We start from the raw sequence: 20,600 nt of genomic DNA on the forward strand, positions 1-20,600 counted from the left end.
CTACGAAATGTAGTGATGTCATTTATTTAGGCCGTAGGTTGAATGACACTAAATGGCACATGCTCAGCATGCTTGCAGTGTTGACCGCATGACTGGATGATTTCATGTCATAGGACTTGCTATTCGACTAAAACAAACAACTAAATAAGTAATCTATCATATCAGAGATCAAAACAACAAAATACAGTGACATATTGATTTTCCTTTCCCTGAACCCTCTCTCCCTCCTCTCCTCCCTTCTCCTCTCTCTGTAAGTAAAGCCCGGATATCTCAGGCATCGATTCCCCTCAGGTGTCCTTCCTGTCTCCCTCTTTCCCTCCTTATCCACAGGAGCCGGAGTGCCTGGTACAACTGGCGGGCTCAGCCGAAGGTGGGATGAGAGAGAAGGGCTGAGATAACAGTAAGGAGGAGGTGTGGGTGCTGCAGCAACACGATAGCTTTCGTCCTCATCTGAAACTCTGTGACCTCCTCCTCGCTCTTGTCTCTCTGTCTGCCTGTCTCACAATAACATACACACATGTACATAGATAAATCTGAATACAGAGAACATGGGTACATACTGTCACACCTCCTTGCATATTTAGTCAATCTTTCTGCCTAAGTATCTTTCTCACTCTCTCCTTTCTGTGCTGCAGCTATGACTCTAAAGGCAACCTGTTTTCAAGATGAGCACGCTGAGTATCACAGACAGTAAAACCATGACTACGGGAACTTTCTTCTTCATTTCAGGTTCACTTCACATCCTCGCTCTCCTCTCACTATCCTCTTGCTACTTACACATCACACTCATTGAGACCAGTCATGACAGGGGTCGCAATCTGCTTCAATTACTCCTCCAGTATTGCCCAATCGATTCCTGGAGCCTTTTTATGTCACTTTACTCTGGCTGCAAATGGCCACGTTTGATACAGCCCACTGTGAGACACTGTTGAGGACTATTCTGAATGTCAGACGATAAGGAGGCAAAAGCGATGAAGTGGGTCTGTGTGTTCATGCAAGTTGTGTGTGCCTGTTTGACCTGTGATCTAGGGGCCACGTTAGCAGCGTATGGATCCAATTGGGCTGCCAGGATGCTGACAGAGTGTCAGTGGTCAGTCGTGCCACAGGAAGTGATCAATTGTGGGCCTCGAGGGCAGTGAGAGAGCTCTGTCTCTATCTATTTCCTGCCACAGAGGCAGTGTCTGCTTGAATCCCGCTGTCCACAATTTATTATGTCTCTCTCTCTCAAGTAATGCCAGCTGTTGTTAAAAAAGTGTCTTGCAAGAATTCCATTGTTGCTAGGTTCATTATAGGATCGTTTGTAAAGTCTCGCTGGTTTGAAAATGTATCTCTTGTGCTATGCAAAGGAAAGCTACAGCAGTCCTACTGTTACCGATTTAGCTCAAGTTTGTTTGTCTCCCAGGCTGCTCTTCATCTCCACCCTGTTGGCCCACTCCAGTGTGTCACTACAGACCATCCCATCTCTGTTTGGTTGTTTGTTTATGTTTTCTCCGGTGCTGCCACCCTCTTCCCGGTAATATTCCACTGCCAGTGAGCTAAACTGGGTGGCATGGTGTGAGAGGCTTGGTGTGTGAAGGGTGCTACAGTTGTGTGTAGGCCGCAGCCCTCACAGCGGGCAGTGATATGCTGAATGTTTTTTGAGAATTACAAATGTTCTCATGCAAATCCCTGTTTGGAAAAATCCTCCTGGTGCACTCACACTGGTTTGTTAAGATTGTGGGGAAAAAAACCTGCCATTATAACCTAATGGAACTCTTCCACCCAAAGCAATAACAGTGCTATCTCTGAATACACCACTCTGTCGCCCAGTTCACATATTGCCCAGACTCCCTGAAGACCTTCATTGTTGAGGGCTATGTGGGGTGTAGGGTGTTTCTCCTTCCTCTATCCTCCACCCCTTCCATTCTTCACCCTCATACTCATCCATCCTCCCCTCCCCCAGGGACTTACCTGTCTGTTGCGTTCATCCATAATCCGCGTGATCTGAATCTTTTTCCTCCCCATCGTCCCAGTCTCTTTCTTTCTCTCCTCTTTCTAAAGAACTTTATGCTTTCTTCTCTCTCCTCTTTCTTCTTTTTTCTCCTCACTCTTCTGCTCTTCCTTTATCTGTCTTTTTTCTGCTTTCTATTTGTTCCAATCAACTCAAAGATTCCAGCATCCGTACCTGCAAGAAAGAAATGGGGAGGGGGAGGAGAGGAGAGGATAAGCATTAAATGAAATGAAATATGGCAAAATACTGAGAGAAAAAAATAATAAAAGTGGCATCATGGCAGCCACAAGGGAGGGTGAAGAAAGACAAAGAATCTGTCAACAATGTTGTGAGAACGGCTGTTTTTCACTGTCGATATCATGCAAATCAGCTTTTGCATTTTTTTCCCAGGCACCGACTATGAGTAGAGACAGCGCTGTCAGGATCTCGCTTCGTTCACAGAGAGTTTGACAGTGTTTTGGAAGTGCCGCTAACTTAAACGCTCTAATCACCAACACTGTAACATTACCTCCAGACTGAGAAATACATTTTGTTTCTTCCCACGAACTGCACTGTATTGACAGTGGAGCTGCCAGACACAGCTTTTTCTACTCTATCTGCAGCTCATCTCCAAAATGGCAGACATGAGTCGCAGGATAGAATACAGATGTAAAACCGAGATCACTCTTGCCATATTTTGGCAAAACAAAGCCAAAAAAAGACAAGGAGACGAAAAGTGCCAAGAGATCTTTTGAAACATGGTAGAAGGACGTTTCTTAGAGACAGAAATCAAATCAAATTCCAACATGAACCTAATCCAGCTGGAGACATTGCATTTCAGTGAGAGCATCTTAATAAATGCACTTGCGCGTTTGCTTGTGTGCACACGGCAAAGTGCGTGTGTGCCTGTGTTCGAGGAGTGGAGGCCAGCAGCTGATGAGCTGGACTGCATGTGCAAAGAAGAAAGCTGCGCTCCAAAAAGTTTGCGTGAGTGAGTGACTGTGTGTCCATGTGTGCGTGCATGTGTGTGAGTGTGCACATGTTTGTGTGTGAGTGTGTTCTTGTCTGAGCTTGGCTAAGCCAGAGCTCCAGTGCATCTCTCCAGAGTGCTAAAGTAGGCCAACCCAATCTATCTCAGGGAGGAGCAGAAGAACTGTTGTTGTGTTTTCTTTTGACAGTAGAGGTGATAACGTCCCTCGTTATGCAAATGAACATCCCATTATTTAAGCTCAGTGCAATGCAGGGGAGCTGTCAGCGCCGTCACATAAAAAAAAAAAAAAAAAATCCTCCATCTACCCTGCCTTTTTTTCTCTACTTTCCCCTTCTTCTCTCTTCTCTCCTTTCTGAACCAGATTTCCGGCACCTGGCAGCACAAGCATCAGACATTGATGTGGAAGACGACACTGCTTCACCAAAAGACATGTCAGTCTCAGTCTCTCTCTCCATCACTCTCTCTCTCTTCTCTCACACAACCTTGCTCTCTTCCTCAATCTCTCATTTTCTCTCCTTTGCACACTCCCGCACACATACATGCACATTGTAATGCACTTCCTTTCCCCTTCTTTCCTTTTTTTGTCTTCCCCTAACCTGAATCCATGTATTTATTGAGTAACATGCATGAGAAAGCACAGGAAAGCTCTAAACCCCTGAGGTGAGCGCAGCACATTGCTATGCACTTGACCTCTTTGTGCTAGAGAGTAGGACATTGATAATGAAAGTGCGTAATAGGGACATCCAGGGATACTGTGTCTCCTAGTGACAGACGGAGGCCTATAGCAGTAGTACATAACTGTAGATCTTTTCATTTGCAACAGAAGACACAGGCTGTATACTACCTGCTTGGCTCCTTCAAGACCTAGGGTTCTGTAGTGTTTAGTTTAGTTAGGGTTAACTGTGATGATGTGGGCAATCTGGAGTCCATATGCATAACACCTATTTAGTAAATGTATTCAATTTTTAAGGAATGACATCACACTGATTATTGTGTATATTATAAGACTCTTAGCCAGAAACTTCCATCACACAAAAATGGACAACAAAGTGAGACAATACAATTTGAACAATAATGAAATACATGACAAAAACCTCCCGGGTTGATGGTTTGGAATACGCCCACTTCATGGAAGAAATGAGATGCAAACATAAATGCATCATTTGGCAGTTAGGACAACAGCCGGACTGCACCATCATAATAATAACAAGATCTAAAATAACTCAGTGGCAGCTCTGAAGAGGCTATCCAAAACATTTTAGCATTGCTTTGCGCAAACACACCCATCCATAGACAGAAAAACAAAGAGCTGCCCTCTGGAAGAAAACAAAGAAGGATGTTGTCAGACAAACTAGGATTACAAGCCAACACTAAGGCGCTTGGCACAAGACAGCCAGACAAGGATATCAATCAAGCTGGCGTACTTCAATCACAGGCTGACAGCATCCTCCCCTCCCAGTCTTTGTGCTCAACACTACCCAGCCCGGGCATCGCTCCAAACAAGGAGGCGTTACCTCCGTGATCCCTGCCTCCTGGCCTCCACCTCCTCCTCGTTCCTCCCACAGCACACTGAGCAGAGCTCAACCTCTCAATGTCAACAACCACTGGGGCAACACCTTAGGCCTTACGTAACATTAAGGCTAAGACTAAGCCCGTGTCCTGAACATTTAATCCCTGCTTTTGGCTCTCAGCACCAGCTAACGCTCCCCCGAGGTGAGGTTCTGCTGCCGCTTAGCCCCGTGTCGGCGCCTCCCCGCCTCAGCCACCCCCTCCTTCCCCATCCCTTCTCACTCTTGCCTCCTCTACCTCCTCCTACACAACGAACCGAGTTCCCCATCCCTCTGTCCCAACTCTCTTACGACCCCCCCCATCACCCCCGACTTTTCCTCACACCCGCCCCCGTCCCATATGAGTGCCAGGCAGCTTCTGGATGAGAACTGAGTGCCCACCTCCTCTTCAAGCTCCCTTCCCTCTTATTTCCTCATAGTGGATAAAGCATCAGTTAATTTAACAGATTACCACTGAATCACTCAATCCAATTTAGCTTCATGACGCCAAGACATCGGAATGGAGGGGAATGCAGGAAACAAACACTGCTTAGTGAGGATGGTCGAGTGGCACAGGGCAGTAATTCTGAGCAGGAATTTTTTCGAGGGGGACTGACACCTGACCTTGAGAGGGCAGATACGGTGAGAAAGAAACAAGAGGATGAATAAATGAAGACAGAAGAAAGAACTAACAAGCTTGTCCACATACAGCCACTTTGCTAATCCCAAATGTAAGGCATGGGGAAAGAGGGAATGAGCTGTGAAAAATGACGAATACACTAAAGAGTGCCTTTATCTCTCCTCTGTGGAGTCTGACTAATGGTTCGCCTGCATTCACACAAGCTTGGTAACTGGAAGGAGGCTGAAGCGAGTGACTGCTAGGGTCAAAGAGCACGCTCGCACCAAGCAGACAGAAGGACAACGGTTGCTCCTCTGCTTGTCTTATATCCTGGGTCCCAACTCTCGGTGCTTTGAGTTGGAGAGGTGACAATGAAAGAGAAGGAGAGTGGGGAGAGGAGAAATGGAGAAAAGGAGAGAAGAGAGGGAAATGGAGTGAAGCATAAAGAGGGATCTTTTGAACAGGCACCAGGCCTCTCCAGGGGGAGGGGAAGAGCTGTACCCACGACCCTCCCATCTGTTAAGCAGACGGACAGAGAGAGAGAGAGAGAGAGAGAGAGAGAGAGAGAGAGAGAGAGAGAGAGAGAGAGAGAGAGAGAGAGAGATATGAAGGTTGGGGGAGGATGGGAGAGATGGAGAGGGAGCAGCGATTCAGCACATAGATCTAATGAGCATTCTCTCTCTCTCTGAGTCTCAGAAGTGGAGCTGAGAGGACGATGAGAACATATACACTCAGTGCACCACAAGGCTTGATTCTAGGTCGCCTCTCTCCCAAGTGTTTAGTCACTAAAAACTAATATACAGCACATGGCGCTTTTTCACATTCTAATAGACGGTCTGTAGGGTGCTTGTTAATGTGGCTTTGTTATTGAGGACAGACGCTGAAGACGACTCCTTTGAATCAAGGGGAGGCGACAAAAAGAGGAACTTTACCTTGACTCATGCTCGGGAGTAATTTGTCACTTTGAAAGACAGCTGTATAGTTTTGTTTGCGAATGAGGAGAACTTAGAAGAAATCCACATGAACCCTAGTTCCAAGAACAAACATTTTGCGCAGTTATCTATCAGAATAGAGAATATCAGTTTCAAGTGAAACTGGCACTCTTGTAAATGCAGCGTGTGTAGAATTTTGCTGATGCCGATGTTCTCGAATCCTAATTCTACACATGCTATAGCAAATTGGGGAAGGTGATTTATCATGACAGGATTGGCGATGTTTTTCCAAGAAACCCCACCTCGGCAGCACAGCTTCGGCTCATGGTACATCTGCAACACATTTGGTAATAGCATGTGTCCTGAAAAAAAATATATATATATATCCCCTATCCTCCTAGGAAATGTGGTTGTGAGGATTTGAAATAACATATTACACTGCAGTAAGTAAACCTTTTAGGAGGTGTATGGTACATTAAATAAACGCTCTCTCTTTTTAAATAAACTCCCATTTCCTTGAAGAGGAGGACGAAAAAAAACGTTTTAATATGGTTTTCCAAATACAATCTGAATGTCAGTACACACTGACAGTGCTTCATTTTTATTTGAGCATTTCTGTCATGTAGAAGGTTTTCTACACAACAGTTTTTTCCTTGAGAACATTTAAGTTCTTTTCAGATGTGTCAATTTTTGGAGGTTTCTTCTTTGGGTTTTTGATGTAGCTATATACGCGCATACCGGTGTATATGTGGATGTGTTTGTGAGCTCATGTATGTTTGTGCTTTATTTGGAAATAGTGGTACACAGCACTTTATCTCCTGTCAGGATGGATGGAGACGTACCAGCAGAAATGAGAGGAGGGGAAGGATCAAGCAAAGGAGCGAGTCGATGGCCAGGCAGGATGGGAACGGAAAAAAAATGTGTATCAGGTCTCATTGTGCCTCTAATGTCATTACAGGCAGTGACTCCTCTGTGTGGCACGCTGCACTCCCCATCTGTCAGAGCGAGATAGGCAGGGTGACGAATGGCTATCACTGCTACTTCCCTCAGCCCCCACCACCCCCACACCCCCACTCTAATGTCTATATCTTTTTGGAGTGCTGAGGGAGAAGAGTGACCTAAACCTGGGCGGTAGCCCACGCGTAGGTGGGCCTCTATGGCTCTGAATCTCAGCAGATATTAGGGCTAATTTAACATGTTAGCGGCTAAAGAGATTAGCAACATGTACATCTGGGGATTAGAGTGATAGTGGTGGATCATCTCATAATGTGTTCATTCCTTTTTCTATTTTCCAGTGAGCGTTCTAGCTAAACTTGAATTTGAGACGATGTAGTGTGTGTGTGTGTGTGTGTGTGTGTGTGTGTGTGTGTGTGTGTGTGTGTGTCTGTGTTGGAGGATATGTCTTCACCTGTCTCTCTCTATTAGCTTATGATTTAGTTGGATCATTAGTGAGACAGAGACGGTTTTACATGTATTCTATTTTCAATCTCTATGCGCCTTAGAACTGAGACACCTGTCTATTGATGAGGAGGAAAGTGAGCCAATAGCCTGTGGTTGGCACAAGTTTTATACACTCTGTCAAGCACTTGTAATTGTGATTGACATTATGGAACAAAGTATATTGTTATAAGTAGCAGCTCAAGTTCTACAAGATGAGCTCTAAATTTCTGGCCAACCACAGTTCAACCAATTTCTCAACTGAAAACTTTAAACTTTACCTTAAACTTAATTGATTTTCATACTAATGAGACTCCGCAGTACTTTCCCCTCTTATCCTACAATCCAACAGCTCTGCCCCGGGGTCTTGGAGGACAGAAAGACAGGAAACACACACACATACACACACACACACACACACACACACACACATACAAACACACACACACAGACAGCTCAGCGGAAGGATGTGACATCAGCAGGCACAGACAATCAAAGGTGCTAAAGGTGCTTCCTTCCCCAAATCACTGTTAAGAGAGCAGAAATTGGGAATCAAACTAAGTAACAGCAGATGATGTGCAAATAAACAGAAGCAAAACACCCTCTAAAAATGAAATACTTTTAGAGGGCGCCCAACAAGGGCCCAACAAGGGCCTTACTTCCCTAAAACATGGCCATATACTCGTCTTAATGAAATTAAACTTAACATGGAAACCTTAACTTTTTCAATGAGGCACTGACTTGGAAACTGGGTTGTAAAAACATTTAAGTACAACACATTACAAAATAATGTACTCATTAATAAATTATATTAACTTTTGAAGATACTGAACTTTGTATGAAGCATATTTTGGGTAAAGATGTCCCTGTGATCGGAGTGGCACAATATGAGATCAAAATATCAGCATTAACAAAAGCATTTTCATAATTTTTACTACCAATTCATTCAGCATCTTAGCTGCACAAACTTTCCATAGCAACAGCAGTCCAACTGAAATATAATTGACATTTGTTGTCAGTTTTGCATGTATAATGCAATGTAAAATTTGATACAATTTTACAACACTTTATGTATCTGAAGTATTTTTTATTTATTGTGAATTTGAACAGTAAAACAGCTTAATTTAATGTAGTTGTTCAGCATTTGTATATCATATTTGTACATTACCTAACTTGGCCTTTGTGGCATTTAAAATCCATTTTCTACCAAAGTGACTGAATGCAGCAAAAAATATTGCCTATTTAATTTCCCGTTGTTGATGTAAAACATTTTCTGTTAAATATAAAGACAAATGTATGTATATATTTTATGATGTACTGTTTATGAAGAGTATTGCCAACTCTAGTGAGATAGTGTAAGGTAGTAATGAGTGGGTAGAAAAGGAGGTAGAGGAGTATGGAGTCTGCCCTTCGTTTGGGCAGCTGCACGTCTCACTCAGCACCAGCAAACAGGGGCCTTGGGCCATCAGAGCCGCAATGGATGCAGGTAGCCATCCGTCAGAGCCAGTATGGAGACAGGTGAGAGCCATCTTTCCATAGCCCATTGCTGACTTCCCCAAGGACAAAATTACTTGACACAATGCGTCAACCCCGCTTTTTGAAAGGAGGCCAAGGGCTGTAAAGCCGCAGCTGCTAGGCCAAAGGCAGACGAGCAAGAGGGCACACATGAAGCCAGGCGAAGCTAGACAGACGGGGAATAGGGAGGAAGAGTAGCCGTTGTGGTTAGAAAGACATTCCCTGACGATTGTCAGCAGCTTTGTGTTGTGACAGTGGCTTATAGCCATGAGTGATAAACAAAAACACTTAAGAAGACAGCAATGACAAACTTGCCACACACATACCCTTGTGCCAAGCTGGAAAAAAAATGGTATCAGTAAAAAGGAGAAGAGGAAAAAAAAGCAGAAGCATAGGCGAGCCACAACTTGGAGAGGCCCCGGAAAGGCTGGAATGAATCACCATTTAGTGCATTCAGTCTTTCCATGGCATGAGCATAAGGTGGGGCAATGAACGCATTCAAGTATAAAGTAAAGATAAAAAAGATGATAGAGAAAAACAAGAATCAACCTAATAAAGGTGACACTGTATAAGGTGGAAACAGAGGGAATTTGAGTAGCAGCGTAAGAAGGAGAGGTATTGAAATGGTTTTGAATATGGAAGTGGTGCAGATTGTGGTGAGACGCACATCTGATGTACGCAAATAACTCCACGTAAGTTTCACTTGATCAACACTGCCACAATTTCTTTCACTTCTTTCTCTCTATCCCTCTTTCCAGTCATTGTAAAGTCATTTAAAAAGCTCTTCCGCAGGTCATGTTTTCCTGCGAGAGTAAACCACTGCCTCAATTCACATGTTGCCCCATGCGCCGCAGGACCCAGGTGTGACCAACTGCTGAAACTGAAGGGATGGGAACAGAAAATGGACACACACGTACATGAATGATCACACACTCACAGATAATCCCCTGCTTATCTATTATGTTCACAAAGCAAGAATAAAAAAAACAACTCTGTAATGAACAGTATAAACCCTTCAATGAGTACCCAGCCCCCACAGGAACAGCCGGGAGTCATGTCACTAAGAACACAAAGCACTGACATATTCACCCAATTATGTTCCCTGCCGAGTATGACAATGTCTCAGGATGTTAGCAGTGTTCTTCAGCGGGGGGAGAAGGGCAGAGAGTGCGTGTATGTGTGTGTGTGTTTGTGTCAGAGGTTTGAAACAGAGGCTAAGGGCTTGTTGTTGCATGGCCCGCGCTTACTTATGTTCAAGCACAGCAGACTTCCCAGCAGTCGTGTGCCCGTGCTGCCCCCTCTGCTTCACCCCAAACTGTATCAACACCAGACATCACGGTAAAGACGAGCCGCTGATGATTCCATCACCCCCACCCCTCACTCTCTCTCTTTGCCACAGCATTCTAATCACCCTAATTAAAAGCTTTGTTCATTTAGGAATCTCTGATGACAATTTGTTTCACTCTACCCTACAGCAGTGGTGGCTGTGAAGAGAGGAGAATTAAATCTGATCTTCTGACAGCAATTATTAAATGCTCCCTCCTGGCCTCAATTAAGGCCCGCAGGCTATTGCTAACATGGCTAACCCTCATGCAACCACGAGGTGCCTGCACACTTCCCTTTTCTTCACCAGCTTTGTTTTGTCACCCTTTGGAGCATGTATGTGTGTGTGCATGTGCATCTGTGCGTGTCTATCAACTTGGTGGTTATGAAAATGCATGTTTGCTTATGGGTCATTATCTGTTTTGAATACTTGCTGATGGAAAGGAGGTAAATTAAATGATTTCCTTTTTTGCAGGCTTTTTGTCGTAACTAAGTCAGCATGTGGGGGCAGGCAGCTCAACGGGGAAGTTGTGGAATTTACTATTTTTCCTTGTCTCGCTTCATCAGCACATTTGGATTCCACAATGAAACTATTACGTGGAGGGCTTATTTTTGAAGTTGTGACAGTAACAAGCAAATACTGAAGCTGCTGGCGATCTCCTCTACTTATCGACTGTTAAGACTTGAGTTCAGTGAGCTGAGGGCTTCAACTTATATATGTAAAATCAATAAAACAGGCACTTATCATAATTAGCATCACTCTATGTTGCACTGGGCACACAAATCTTCAGGCTTGGCTGCGTACATGTCTTACAAATTAACCATTTAATAAAATAAAATAAAATACAAATTCCAGTGAACAAGAAAGAACTCTGCCTCTCCCTGTAATTGTGACACTTCAACAGCAGTATGCGTCATGGTCACAGCCTTGCTGAGCTGAAGTGAGAGCCACAGCACTGCTTTGAGTCTATGCACAGCGTGTGGGTAATTTGCAGAGAAGTAGAAGGTTGCACACTTCAACAAGGATGTCCTTCATAGATTCGACCTTCTGTTTTTTTTTTTTTTTTTTTCTTCCTCTGGTCCCTGTGCTCTGCTAGGAAACCGAGTAACCTAGATCGTAGAGTAGGGAGAGAGAGGGATTGTGACAGAGAAAGAGAGAGACAGAAATGAGGAGAGACTGAGGTAGAGACAGACTGAGAAAAAGAAGCAGTAGGATTGAAGAGAGACAGAGTCAGAATTTGACACCCCATCACCCCGCCAACACTAAAATAAACTCTACCAGGATGATGTCAGGTTCACTCCTCTTTTTTCTGGTTACCGCAAGCTGATTGTGCTGATTATTGGTGAGCATTGTTTCCCTGTTGACGCTGCGCATCATTAAACAGAGATTGTTCCACTGTTAGTGTTTGTTTAAGCAAGACTGGTGTAATGTTTCCAGGCACTGTCTCTTCACCACAGACACACAAACTCACTCACACACCTACACACACACAATGTAAACTTGAGACACAAGTCGTATGCATTGCATCTATAATTTATGTTGCTCCCGTGCTTTGTTTCAAGTCAAACATACAATTAAAGTAAATTAAATCAAAAAGCTAAATAAATTCAAAACTCTTCCAATCTCTATGATGAAAAATGTACAAGGAAAAGGGTCTTTGAAATATGAATCTTCATCTGCACATAACCTGAACTACTCTCACAGCGCTCTACAGTTCCCAGAAGAGAGTTGGTGGTGGGGTGCATGAGGATAAAGGTTGTAGGGAGTGTGGAGGGCGTGTGGCGGCATACGGTACCTACAGATCAGCCTCTGTATAGGGGAGTGGCCCCACCAAGGCCAGAGCCGGGCCAGACCCAGTCCAAGCCTCTCATTAGTCATCGGCTGGGTGCCGCGCTCCTTTTTGGAGTGGTTAAGGGGGAACCGACGAGGGTCTGGCAGTTCCACTATACTCCACTCCCAGCACCATCACAACCCAACCTCATCAAAGCGAGCGCTCGTAATTTGTCACAGAAAGCAGCCAATTAACATATGTTAAGGGAGGAGGGACGTCGTGAAGAAGGGAGTTGGGGGGGAGTGAAAAAAAGATAGCGTATGATTAAAGAGTCTGCACAGCTGCACAAAATCAAGATGGCAAAGAGAGGTTTAAAAGAGACCTCAGACCCAGTAATCTGATAAAGCTTACTGTTACTTAACCCCCATAAGCAATGGAGAGAGGCAGAAGGAGAGAGAGGGGGAATGAAATAATAGAGACAAACAAATATTAAATTACTGCTGTGAAGCTACATGGTCTGGCAGAGTGCCTCTGCTCTCAATATAATATGTGGCTATAGTGAAGGCCACTGTATCACACGGAGATGACCCTCTTGCCAAAGCACTACTGCTGTTTGACCACGCTCTATTTTTAGCCCACCGCTCACCAGGAACTTCTTTTCTGTTTTTTTTTGTTGCTTTTTTTTTTTTATTCCAAAATGTGAATACCTGGTGAACCACGGCAATTTAGCTACCTTTATCATGAAACATAAAAATGTTTTTTTTCAATGTTCATTTATTTTTCTGTCACAAAGTCTCAAACAAGTTGCTTACATTCTGACTTGTTTGTTTTCCTTCAAATTCTTGTTCCTCATGGTTGGTTTTTAACATGCTGTGTGGTTATTTATGCATGTGTGCACGCCTGTGTGAGACTGTGTGTCTGCGCGTATGTGTGCATTTATGTGTCTGTTATTGTTGATGTTGTTGTTGTAGGAACATCTTGTGAAGTGAGTTGTGTGATATTTTGCCTTGTTGTTGGATATGGTGGCAGGCTGAATGCATTAGCAGTGCACGCCGATGCCATTCTGTGTTCTGTCGTCTCTCAGCCACCTCTGCCTTGTCTCTCTACCGCTACTGATCACACAGGCTGACAAGCAAGTTTGGGTCTTCGTCTGCTGCACCATCCTTCGCTACGTGGGCTCCGACTCTTTCAGCGAGAAAAATAAGAGAGGCGGGGAGGAAGCTTTAAACAAATTTGAGTGATTTTGGAATTGTACGTCAAGTCGTGGGGAAATCCCCCTCAAACAAAGAGGCAGCAAATTTCAACAACAATTCTCCATTACTAATACAGTTATTTGAAAATAAAAATTACAATAATAATACAATAATAATAATAAAAATATTATTAAATAAATTAACTGTTATTTTGACTGAAATCGGAGATGAAAATTGACAGTCAAACCACAAATGGCCGACAGAAAAGCATACTCTTCACTATATATAAATCATGACAGTTTCTTTTTTCCTCCTCTTCCTCTTTCTTGTACTCTTATCTTTGCTATCAAGCATCAATCGTTATTTATTTATTTTTCCTATTTGGGAAGTAAAGGGCTAGAGTGGAGGAGCGGAGGAGTGAAGGAGTGGGGGATGGAGGGATGGCGGACAGAGGGGGCGGCGGAGAGTTGTGTTTGGTTCACAAGGCCCGCTGCTTGGTTGAATTTTTCTCTTCTCCTCTCCTCAGCGTTGCGAGCTGGTGGTTCAGTGAAGGACCTGGCTGCCTGGAGTTCCCCCCCCCCCTCCACTCAAATCCCTCTGCTGCGAGCACAGCTGCACCGTTCACATAACCTCGCTTGCCCCCTCCTACTCCCTCCCCCCCGGCTAATGATAGCAGAGCACGTCCCCTCCACAAGGCAACAGCTTTTTCCACTTCATGTACATACACACATACGCACAAACTGTGCGCGCATGCACACAAGATCATCGGACACGCGCGCAGACTAGCGGGCACAACATATCCCTTTTCCTTCTCTTGGTTCCTTCCCTTCATTTTTTTCTCATATCATTCAATTTCTTCACCCTGAGAAAAGTCCCCTGGCCTTATGACCCAATGAAGGCCTGAGAACGTTACCCCCCCCAACAAACACACACACAAATACACACTAAACTTCCCGTTAAGCTCCCGTTTTTCCCCCCTTCGTACAACCCTGCACAGAAAGTGACCTGTATCACAGCTGTGTGTGGGAATTTGTATGAGTGGGTGTGTTTGTGAGGGGGTTGAGTGTGTGAATGTATGTATTTGCACATACCTGCGCATGTCAATGTTCACACCGTGTATGCTGCTGTGTTACTGCATGTGTTATACATTTACTTGATGTGCAGATTTCTGTTGTGTGTGTGTGTCTGTGTGCTCAGAGGAGGAAGGAGGTGAGGGCAGCTCTGGGCTTCTGCTGCTCCTACTGTGCATTATCCCAAATAAACAACTCATTACACGTGTACTTAACCAAGGGGAGCTGGCAAGCAGTGGAAGCTAATCCCTGTTATCGTTCCTAGCGTTTCTCCACCGATTAGGCTACAGGGGAGAGGAGCGCAGGAAGGTAGGCTGAGAGTGAGGAGGCGGCAAGAGGGAGAGAGAAGAAAGAAAAGCATTTGAGTTAACTTCCCACAAGTGCCTTTCTTACTTATAGTACCCCTTCTCACTCTATCTTTGTCTCTCCCGCTACCCTCTTGCCTTCTCTCCTTTCTTTTCCCTGTGGATTTTGCACTGCTCTTCCCTGTTTTCGACCATCTCTCAGAACTGGGTCATCGACAGACTGTGCGGCAGCATTTTGAAGAACATGGGAGGGGAAAAAAAAGCGTGTTCTTTCTATGAGAACAATCCAAGGCTTCTTTAACAAGTAGCCCGCTTATCAAATTAAGCTGTCAAAAGCACATTAATAACAGGCAGCACAATTCCCTTCACAGAGAAAGAGGGAAAAAAAGCACATTCGGAAAAAAAAGGGAATGATTTCTTTTTCACCGTGTGAAGAGACAGTCCACCAAGGGCAGTAAAGCTTTTCAAAGATTTCTCCTTCTCTCTATTTCTCTCTTTCTGTTCCATTCTTAATGTGATTATGGGGCCCCTGTTATGAGGGGGCAAGATGTAGAGTGCCACTCATTTAGAGGGTGACAATATCTCGGGATAGGATGCAGCAGGGATGGTGCTCATGTTTAACAGAATTACAGGCTTAACATGCGCTGAATTCTCACTTTCTACAAGACAAACTCTACTTATGCTGGATGACAGTTAAACAGATAAAAGAGCATCCCAGGGTGACAATGTGGATTCAAGACCAAATAATTAGATGGTCCGATGGAGGAATATGATGCCCAGCAAAGGATTAAGAGGAATAAGCAACAAGACTGTTACCTGCCCACATAATTGAGATATTAACTATGAGTTTGATCCTGGATGGTCTGAACCTTTTCATAATAGAACAGTCAGTTCTACCATCAAACATCATTGAAGGATAAGTTTGTTCACACATTCTGTCTTTATTGAGTGCTCCGTCGTACCAAAACACTGATTATACCCTGAATAATGTGGAGCCGGATCATCCCGTAAGAAAGTGAGAGCAGAATGTGAGGAAAACAGTGTAAATCGACGCAAAGAGAGAAAGTTAACACTCTCAGTGCCGTTCACATGGCATATGCCTGAGACGCTGAAATTAAATTAACAAGACACCTCGGCATACAGATGGCGGAGTGGAGAGAAAACCACCCTATGACCTTACACGCGTAGACTAAGTGTCAAAAAAACACACATCTCATTTTAAAGACTCTCTATTGTGTTGCCATCTTGACACTCCTATTATACACTGCTCAGTGTTGGTGATAAGAAATTAACTTGTAATTTATTTTTTAATCTGTACTTTACAAAATCTGACAGTGGCAGCTAGGCCGCTCACCCTGAACTGCAAGCCCTTTTGTGTTCTACTACAGAGACGGATTTTCTCACACCCTCAATTTGAGTCCCATCCTGTTTGCGCGGCCCTGAGGGTGCTGCTCTGCTGTAGCCCGGTGTGGGCCGGCGGTGGATGGATGTGACGTGGAGGCTCCGGGACTCTGCTAGAGGGAGGCTGGAGCCACGACAGGTATCCCCCGCACTTCCTCAGCTATTTATAAAACCATGAGTCCAGCACAGGTCCAAAAATAAGACAGAGGCCATTTATATCCCAAATAATAAAGGCAACTCACTCCTTTCCTCACACAGAAACGCACATTCCAGAAGCGTAAAAAAAAATGCCTACCAACAACACTGTATAAGAATTAACAACAGATACTAACAAAATGAAAATCGCCTCACTAGACAACGAAACCATCTCTGTCCTCCTATCGAGCATGCTCACACACTAACACACACACACACACACACACACACACACACACACACACACACACACACACACACCAGACAAAAGTCAATATCAAGGCTGAGCTATTTCTGTAGAGAGCACTATTTAGGAAGTGTGGGCTGGGTGCCAGTATTCTCCTCAGTATCGTCTGGGCGTCATTGCACTGCCACTGTTATACAAACTCACCTCTTTCCTCTCTCACCCGCTCCTCACCCTTTCCACCCAACCCCTTGCTCTATTGTCAGTGCTCTCTCTCTGTGTTTCTATTACACACACACACACACACAAGGTTATTTGTTTTTCCACTGGGTCGAACGACAGTGCCAGGTGAAAGCATCTATTGGCAGGATGAAGAGAGTGGCTGGTGTGAGATCACAAGGCCCCACTCTGCCCAGCAAACCTTGAAGTGAAGCGCCGGGCTGGAGTTTCAAACAAAGTGCCCCCTCATTCATTATACATGCAACTGCACTGAAAATCTCCTTCCGCAACACCATCTCTTCTCCTCTCTTTCTCTCTCTCTCTCTCTCTCTCTCTCTCTCTCTCTCTCTCTCTCTCTCTCTCTCTCTCTCTCTCTCTCTCTCTCTCTGCCTCTATAGGCGGCTCTCTTTCTCTCTATCTTCTCCTTTTTCTCTCGGTTTTTTTTTCCAGACAAAGCATCCATAAAGTATGAATAAAATTAATGACATCACGAGCTGCACTTTGGAAGAGCCACTGTAGGAAAAAGCCATACATCACATGGCAGAAGGAGCCGGGATAAAAAAAAAAAAAAAAAAAAGTTAAAACAAAAAAGAGAGCGTGAGAGAGAGAGAAAGAGTGAGAGAGAAAGAGAGAGAGAGAGAGAGAGAGAGAGAGAGAGAGAGAGAGAGAGAGAGAGAGAAAGGGTGTAGGGGGGTGTTGCTTCACCATTCTCCACCCTAGGGGCATTTCATATTGCTGTATGTTATTGAGTGTTATTAAGTCTAAGATTTCAGATACACTTTAGCTGAAAAGTTTGAGCACAATTAATTTCTCTCTTTTTCAAATTTCTTCATGTAGCAGGCAGCAACACCCCTTTTCTTTTCTTTGTCCTGACTTTTTTTTCTGGTCATCTGAGTAATAAAAGTGTTTAAAACAGTCCGGTGCTGCGCATTCTTTTACAGGCTGGCCTTTGGTGTGGGAATGGCACAGATGACAGTGGAAAGGAACACTGGTGTGGACTTTGGCAGAACACCGCCTGGTTAAGTTGTGTGCTGTGCAGAAGAGGGAGAGCACTGAGCGTGGATTCTTATATAGCTGTTTCTCGACTTAGACGGTGTTAACAGCATTTTCAACAGCGCGGTCCCCTCGGAGTTGTTCAGCGAACCTCCTGATGTTACAGACTTTACCCAGAAAACTGAGACTCTAAAATGAAAAATAAGCATTGCATTTAAGACTTTAATATTCTTCCTTAGAGTAGAAAAAAAAGAGATAGACTTATCAATCGCGTTGCCTATTAGTGGCAATTTAGTGTGACAGTGTTTTATTACAAGAGCAACATCACACAAAAGCCTATTCCTCTGAATCTAGCGTGAACACAAGATCTGCTAAAATACGCAACAGCAATGTGAAGCTCTGCAGCAGCGCGGATGGGGAGCAGTGGCGGCAGCGGCGCAGATTGTGGCAGGGGTTTCAGATGGATGTGAGCTTGTGTGGGGCCAAGGCACAGAGCTACCTCTGTGCGTCTCACTGGACTATGTTGCAGAATGACTCGGCTATGTTGCAGTCGTGACAAAGATAAATTACAGCCGCTGGAAAACATTTCTTCATTTTTTTCTCACTCGTTCCCTTTCTCCACACCTCTTTTTTTTTGGCATTGGGTGTAGTCCAAATGTGTGCCACACTAAAGGGAGATGGTGAAGACGGGGGGGGACTCTGAAAATATATTAGGGGGTATGAAGTTGCTCCTCAACGTTCACAGGTCAGGTACTGTGTTTTATGATGGAACATGCCTTCTGTCGCCAGATTTATGCACATGGACAGCAAATACTTCTCCCTCAAACTAACCCCTAGAACACACTAAAAAGGATTCCCAGTTAATTCCGGATTTACCACACATGTTTAGAGCAGCTATTACAGATATACACTGTATGTATGTGGTATCACAGACTAGGCTGCCTGGATTCTGTCCGTTACACTGCTACTAAATAAAGATTACAAATCTCACAGGAAGGCAACTAAAGTGTCTGGTGGGGAAGTCAATGAACTAATATATAAACGTGTTAATTTAACTCTCATTTTCCGATTTAAGTCTTGATGCTGAGGCATTCAGCCTGATCCGAACCATCCAATGTTTAGACAATGAAATCCAACCTCTGTTCTACTCTAAATGTTTCTCTTTGTCTTATCATTCAAAGTCCTCTGCTCACTGTACTCCTCCTGCCTTCTCTCCTCCCGGACTCTCTCCCTGTCCAAATATTTCAGGGAGCAGGCCTCAAGTATGGTGAGGTGTTTTGGGTGTCTCTTTAGGTGGGCTGCAGCTGACGATATGATTGTGTGGTCAGCACTACTGAGCAAAGACCACCCAGCAGGCAGCTGCTGCCACAAAGACCAACAGGCCGGGCAGGAAACAGGAAACAGGAAGAGGAAGGCAGGACATCCTGTTCATCAGTGTGTTAAGCATGACATCACGAAAGCATCACTCTTTAATGAAGAATACCTGTTTAGAGGCCAAATATTCTGTCGCTCTGCTCTTAAGTCACCTAAGCTGCAATACATTTCTATCTATGTTTTATCTCTGTGTGGTTTTTTTTCTCTGTCTTTCTGCGCATCTGTCTTCTCAGTTTGCCTTTTCAGCCCTCACACTGACACTGTTTTCCAGACTGCTCCATCATTCCAGACATCAAATCCTACCCTCTTCAGTGTGAGAATAAAGGAGAAAAAGAAATACACGCATTTTCATTTGAATATACACCAGCGACAACCTCACAAAACTCAAGACAAAAAAAAAACAACAACACAAAAGCACAAACATTCCGACGCGCAAACAGACGGAGACGAGACACAAACTTGAACGCACACACACCTCCCAGACACACAGCACATACTGACAGACAAACACACAAAGAAACAGCAAACACAAAGTACAGCACAGCCAGAAAACTACTTTATGCAGAAATATTCTAAAGTGTGTTTTACAATACAATTAAACATCAAAGGCTGATATATTCCTCTGTGATCTTTAACACCCCAGTGAACAAACCCAATACACCCCCATCCACTTACAGCGTACAGAGAAAGTTGCTGAACGTCACCGTTAATTACTAGATAGAGACAGAGGAAGACTTTGCATCATTATGCAAAAAACAGGACATATTCAAATATATGCATTCGATCCACCATAAACCATTCAAGGACTGTGTTATTTACTTTAGATTATTACTTTTTAAGTTTCACGATTAATTGCAGCTCTTATGAAGCTATACAGACAGTACTCCAAAGGCACAGAAACATTTGGGTAAACATTTCTAACATGCACAACAGTTAGGACAAAGAAAGGGAGGTCTTTTTAAAATGAGTAAATAAACACATGGTGAGGTTGAGCCCTCCACGTTTCATTCGCACTATTAAAATGTATGAAAACCATGAAAAGACTTTTCCTTCCATGTAGCAAAAGAGGGAACACCTGCCTTGTGCAATAAACAAGAATACAACAAGCCCTTGAGTTATTATAAAACTGAGGTATTTTCATCTGCTTATAAACAGGCTAGAAAAGGAGTTATTCTAAGCAATTGGCTTAACATTTCTACAGTATTTGTGTCAGATACATTTTTAAGGAGAGGTTAACTTTATTCTATGACATCTAGATTGTTGGTGTTCTCTGATACATGTATTTGAAAGAACGAAAGTATGCTGCATTATTTACAGGATATACAGGCATGTCTCTTGACAGTTTAAGATATTATATGCTCCTTATATATGAGGTAAATATGATTCTCCACAATTGACTCTTATATTACCTTCTTATTTGAGCCAAAGGGCATGAAGTCCAATTACAGTACTTCAATATCTACCTGCAGATCTTGCCAACCTGCAATCTGCAAATGAGTGTTTTACTGATGTTTAACTGAACAAACTCTGCAAAACCCTTTCCAAAATATTTGAAACCATT

At 43.8% G+C, this 20,600-nt stretch overlaps 1 protein-coding gene across 6 annotated transcripts in view; it reads right to left on the bottom strand.

Annotated features, from left to right (window-relative positions):
• mef2cb (myocyte enhancer factor 2cb) overlaps window positions 1-20,600 on the bottom strand; it is a 68,436-nt gene that overhangs the window by 35,028 nt on the left and 12,808 nt on the right. For all 6 annotated transcript variants that reach the window (XM_068702858.1, XM_068702862.1, XM_068702861.1 and 3 more), the window contains one exon: window positions 1,951-2,164. In XM_068702858.1, the coding sequence (XP_068558959.1) occupies window positions 1,951-2,004 (54 nt within the window). In that variant the 5' untranslated portion in view covers window positions 2,005-2,164. The remainder of the gene's footprint in view (window positions 1-1,950; window positions 2,165-20,600) is intronic.

The sequence above is a fragment of the Cebidichthys violaceus genome, unplaced genomic scaffold (genome assembly GCF_023349555.1).
Source record: "Cebidichthys violaceus isolate CVI_PGR_0920_01 unplaced genomic scaffold, fCebVio1.0.p SCAF_9, whole genome shotgun sequence".
Lineage (NCBI taxonomy): Eukaryota > Metazoa > Chordata > Actinopteri > Perciformes > Stichaeidae > Cebidichthys > Cebidichthys violaceus.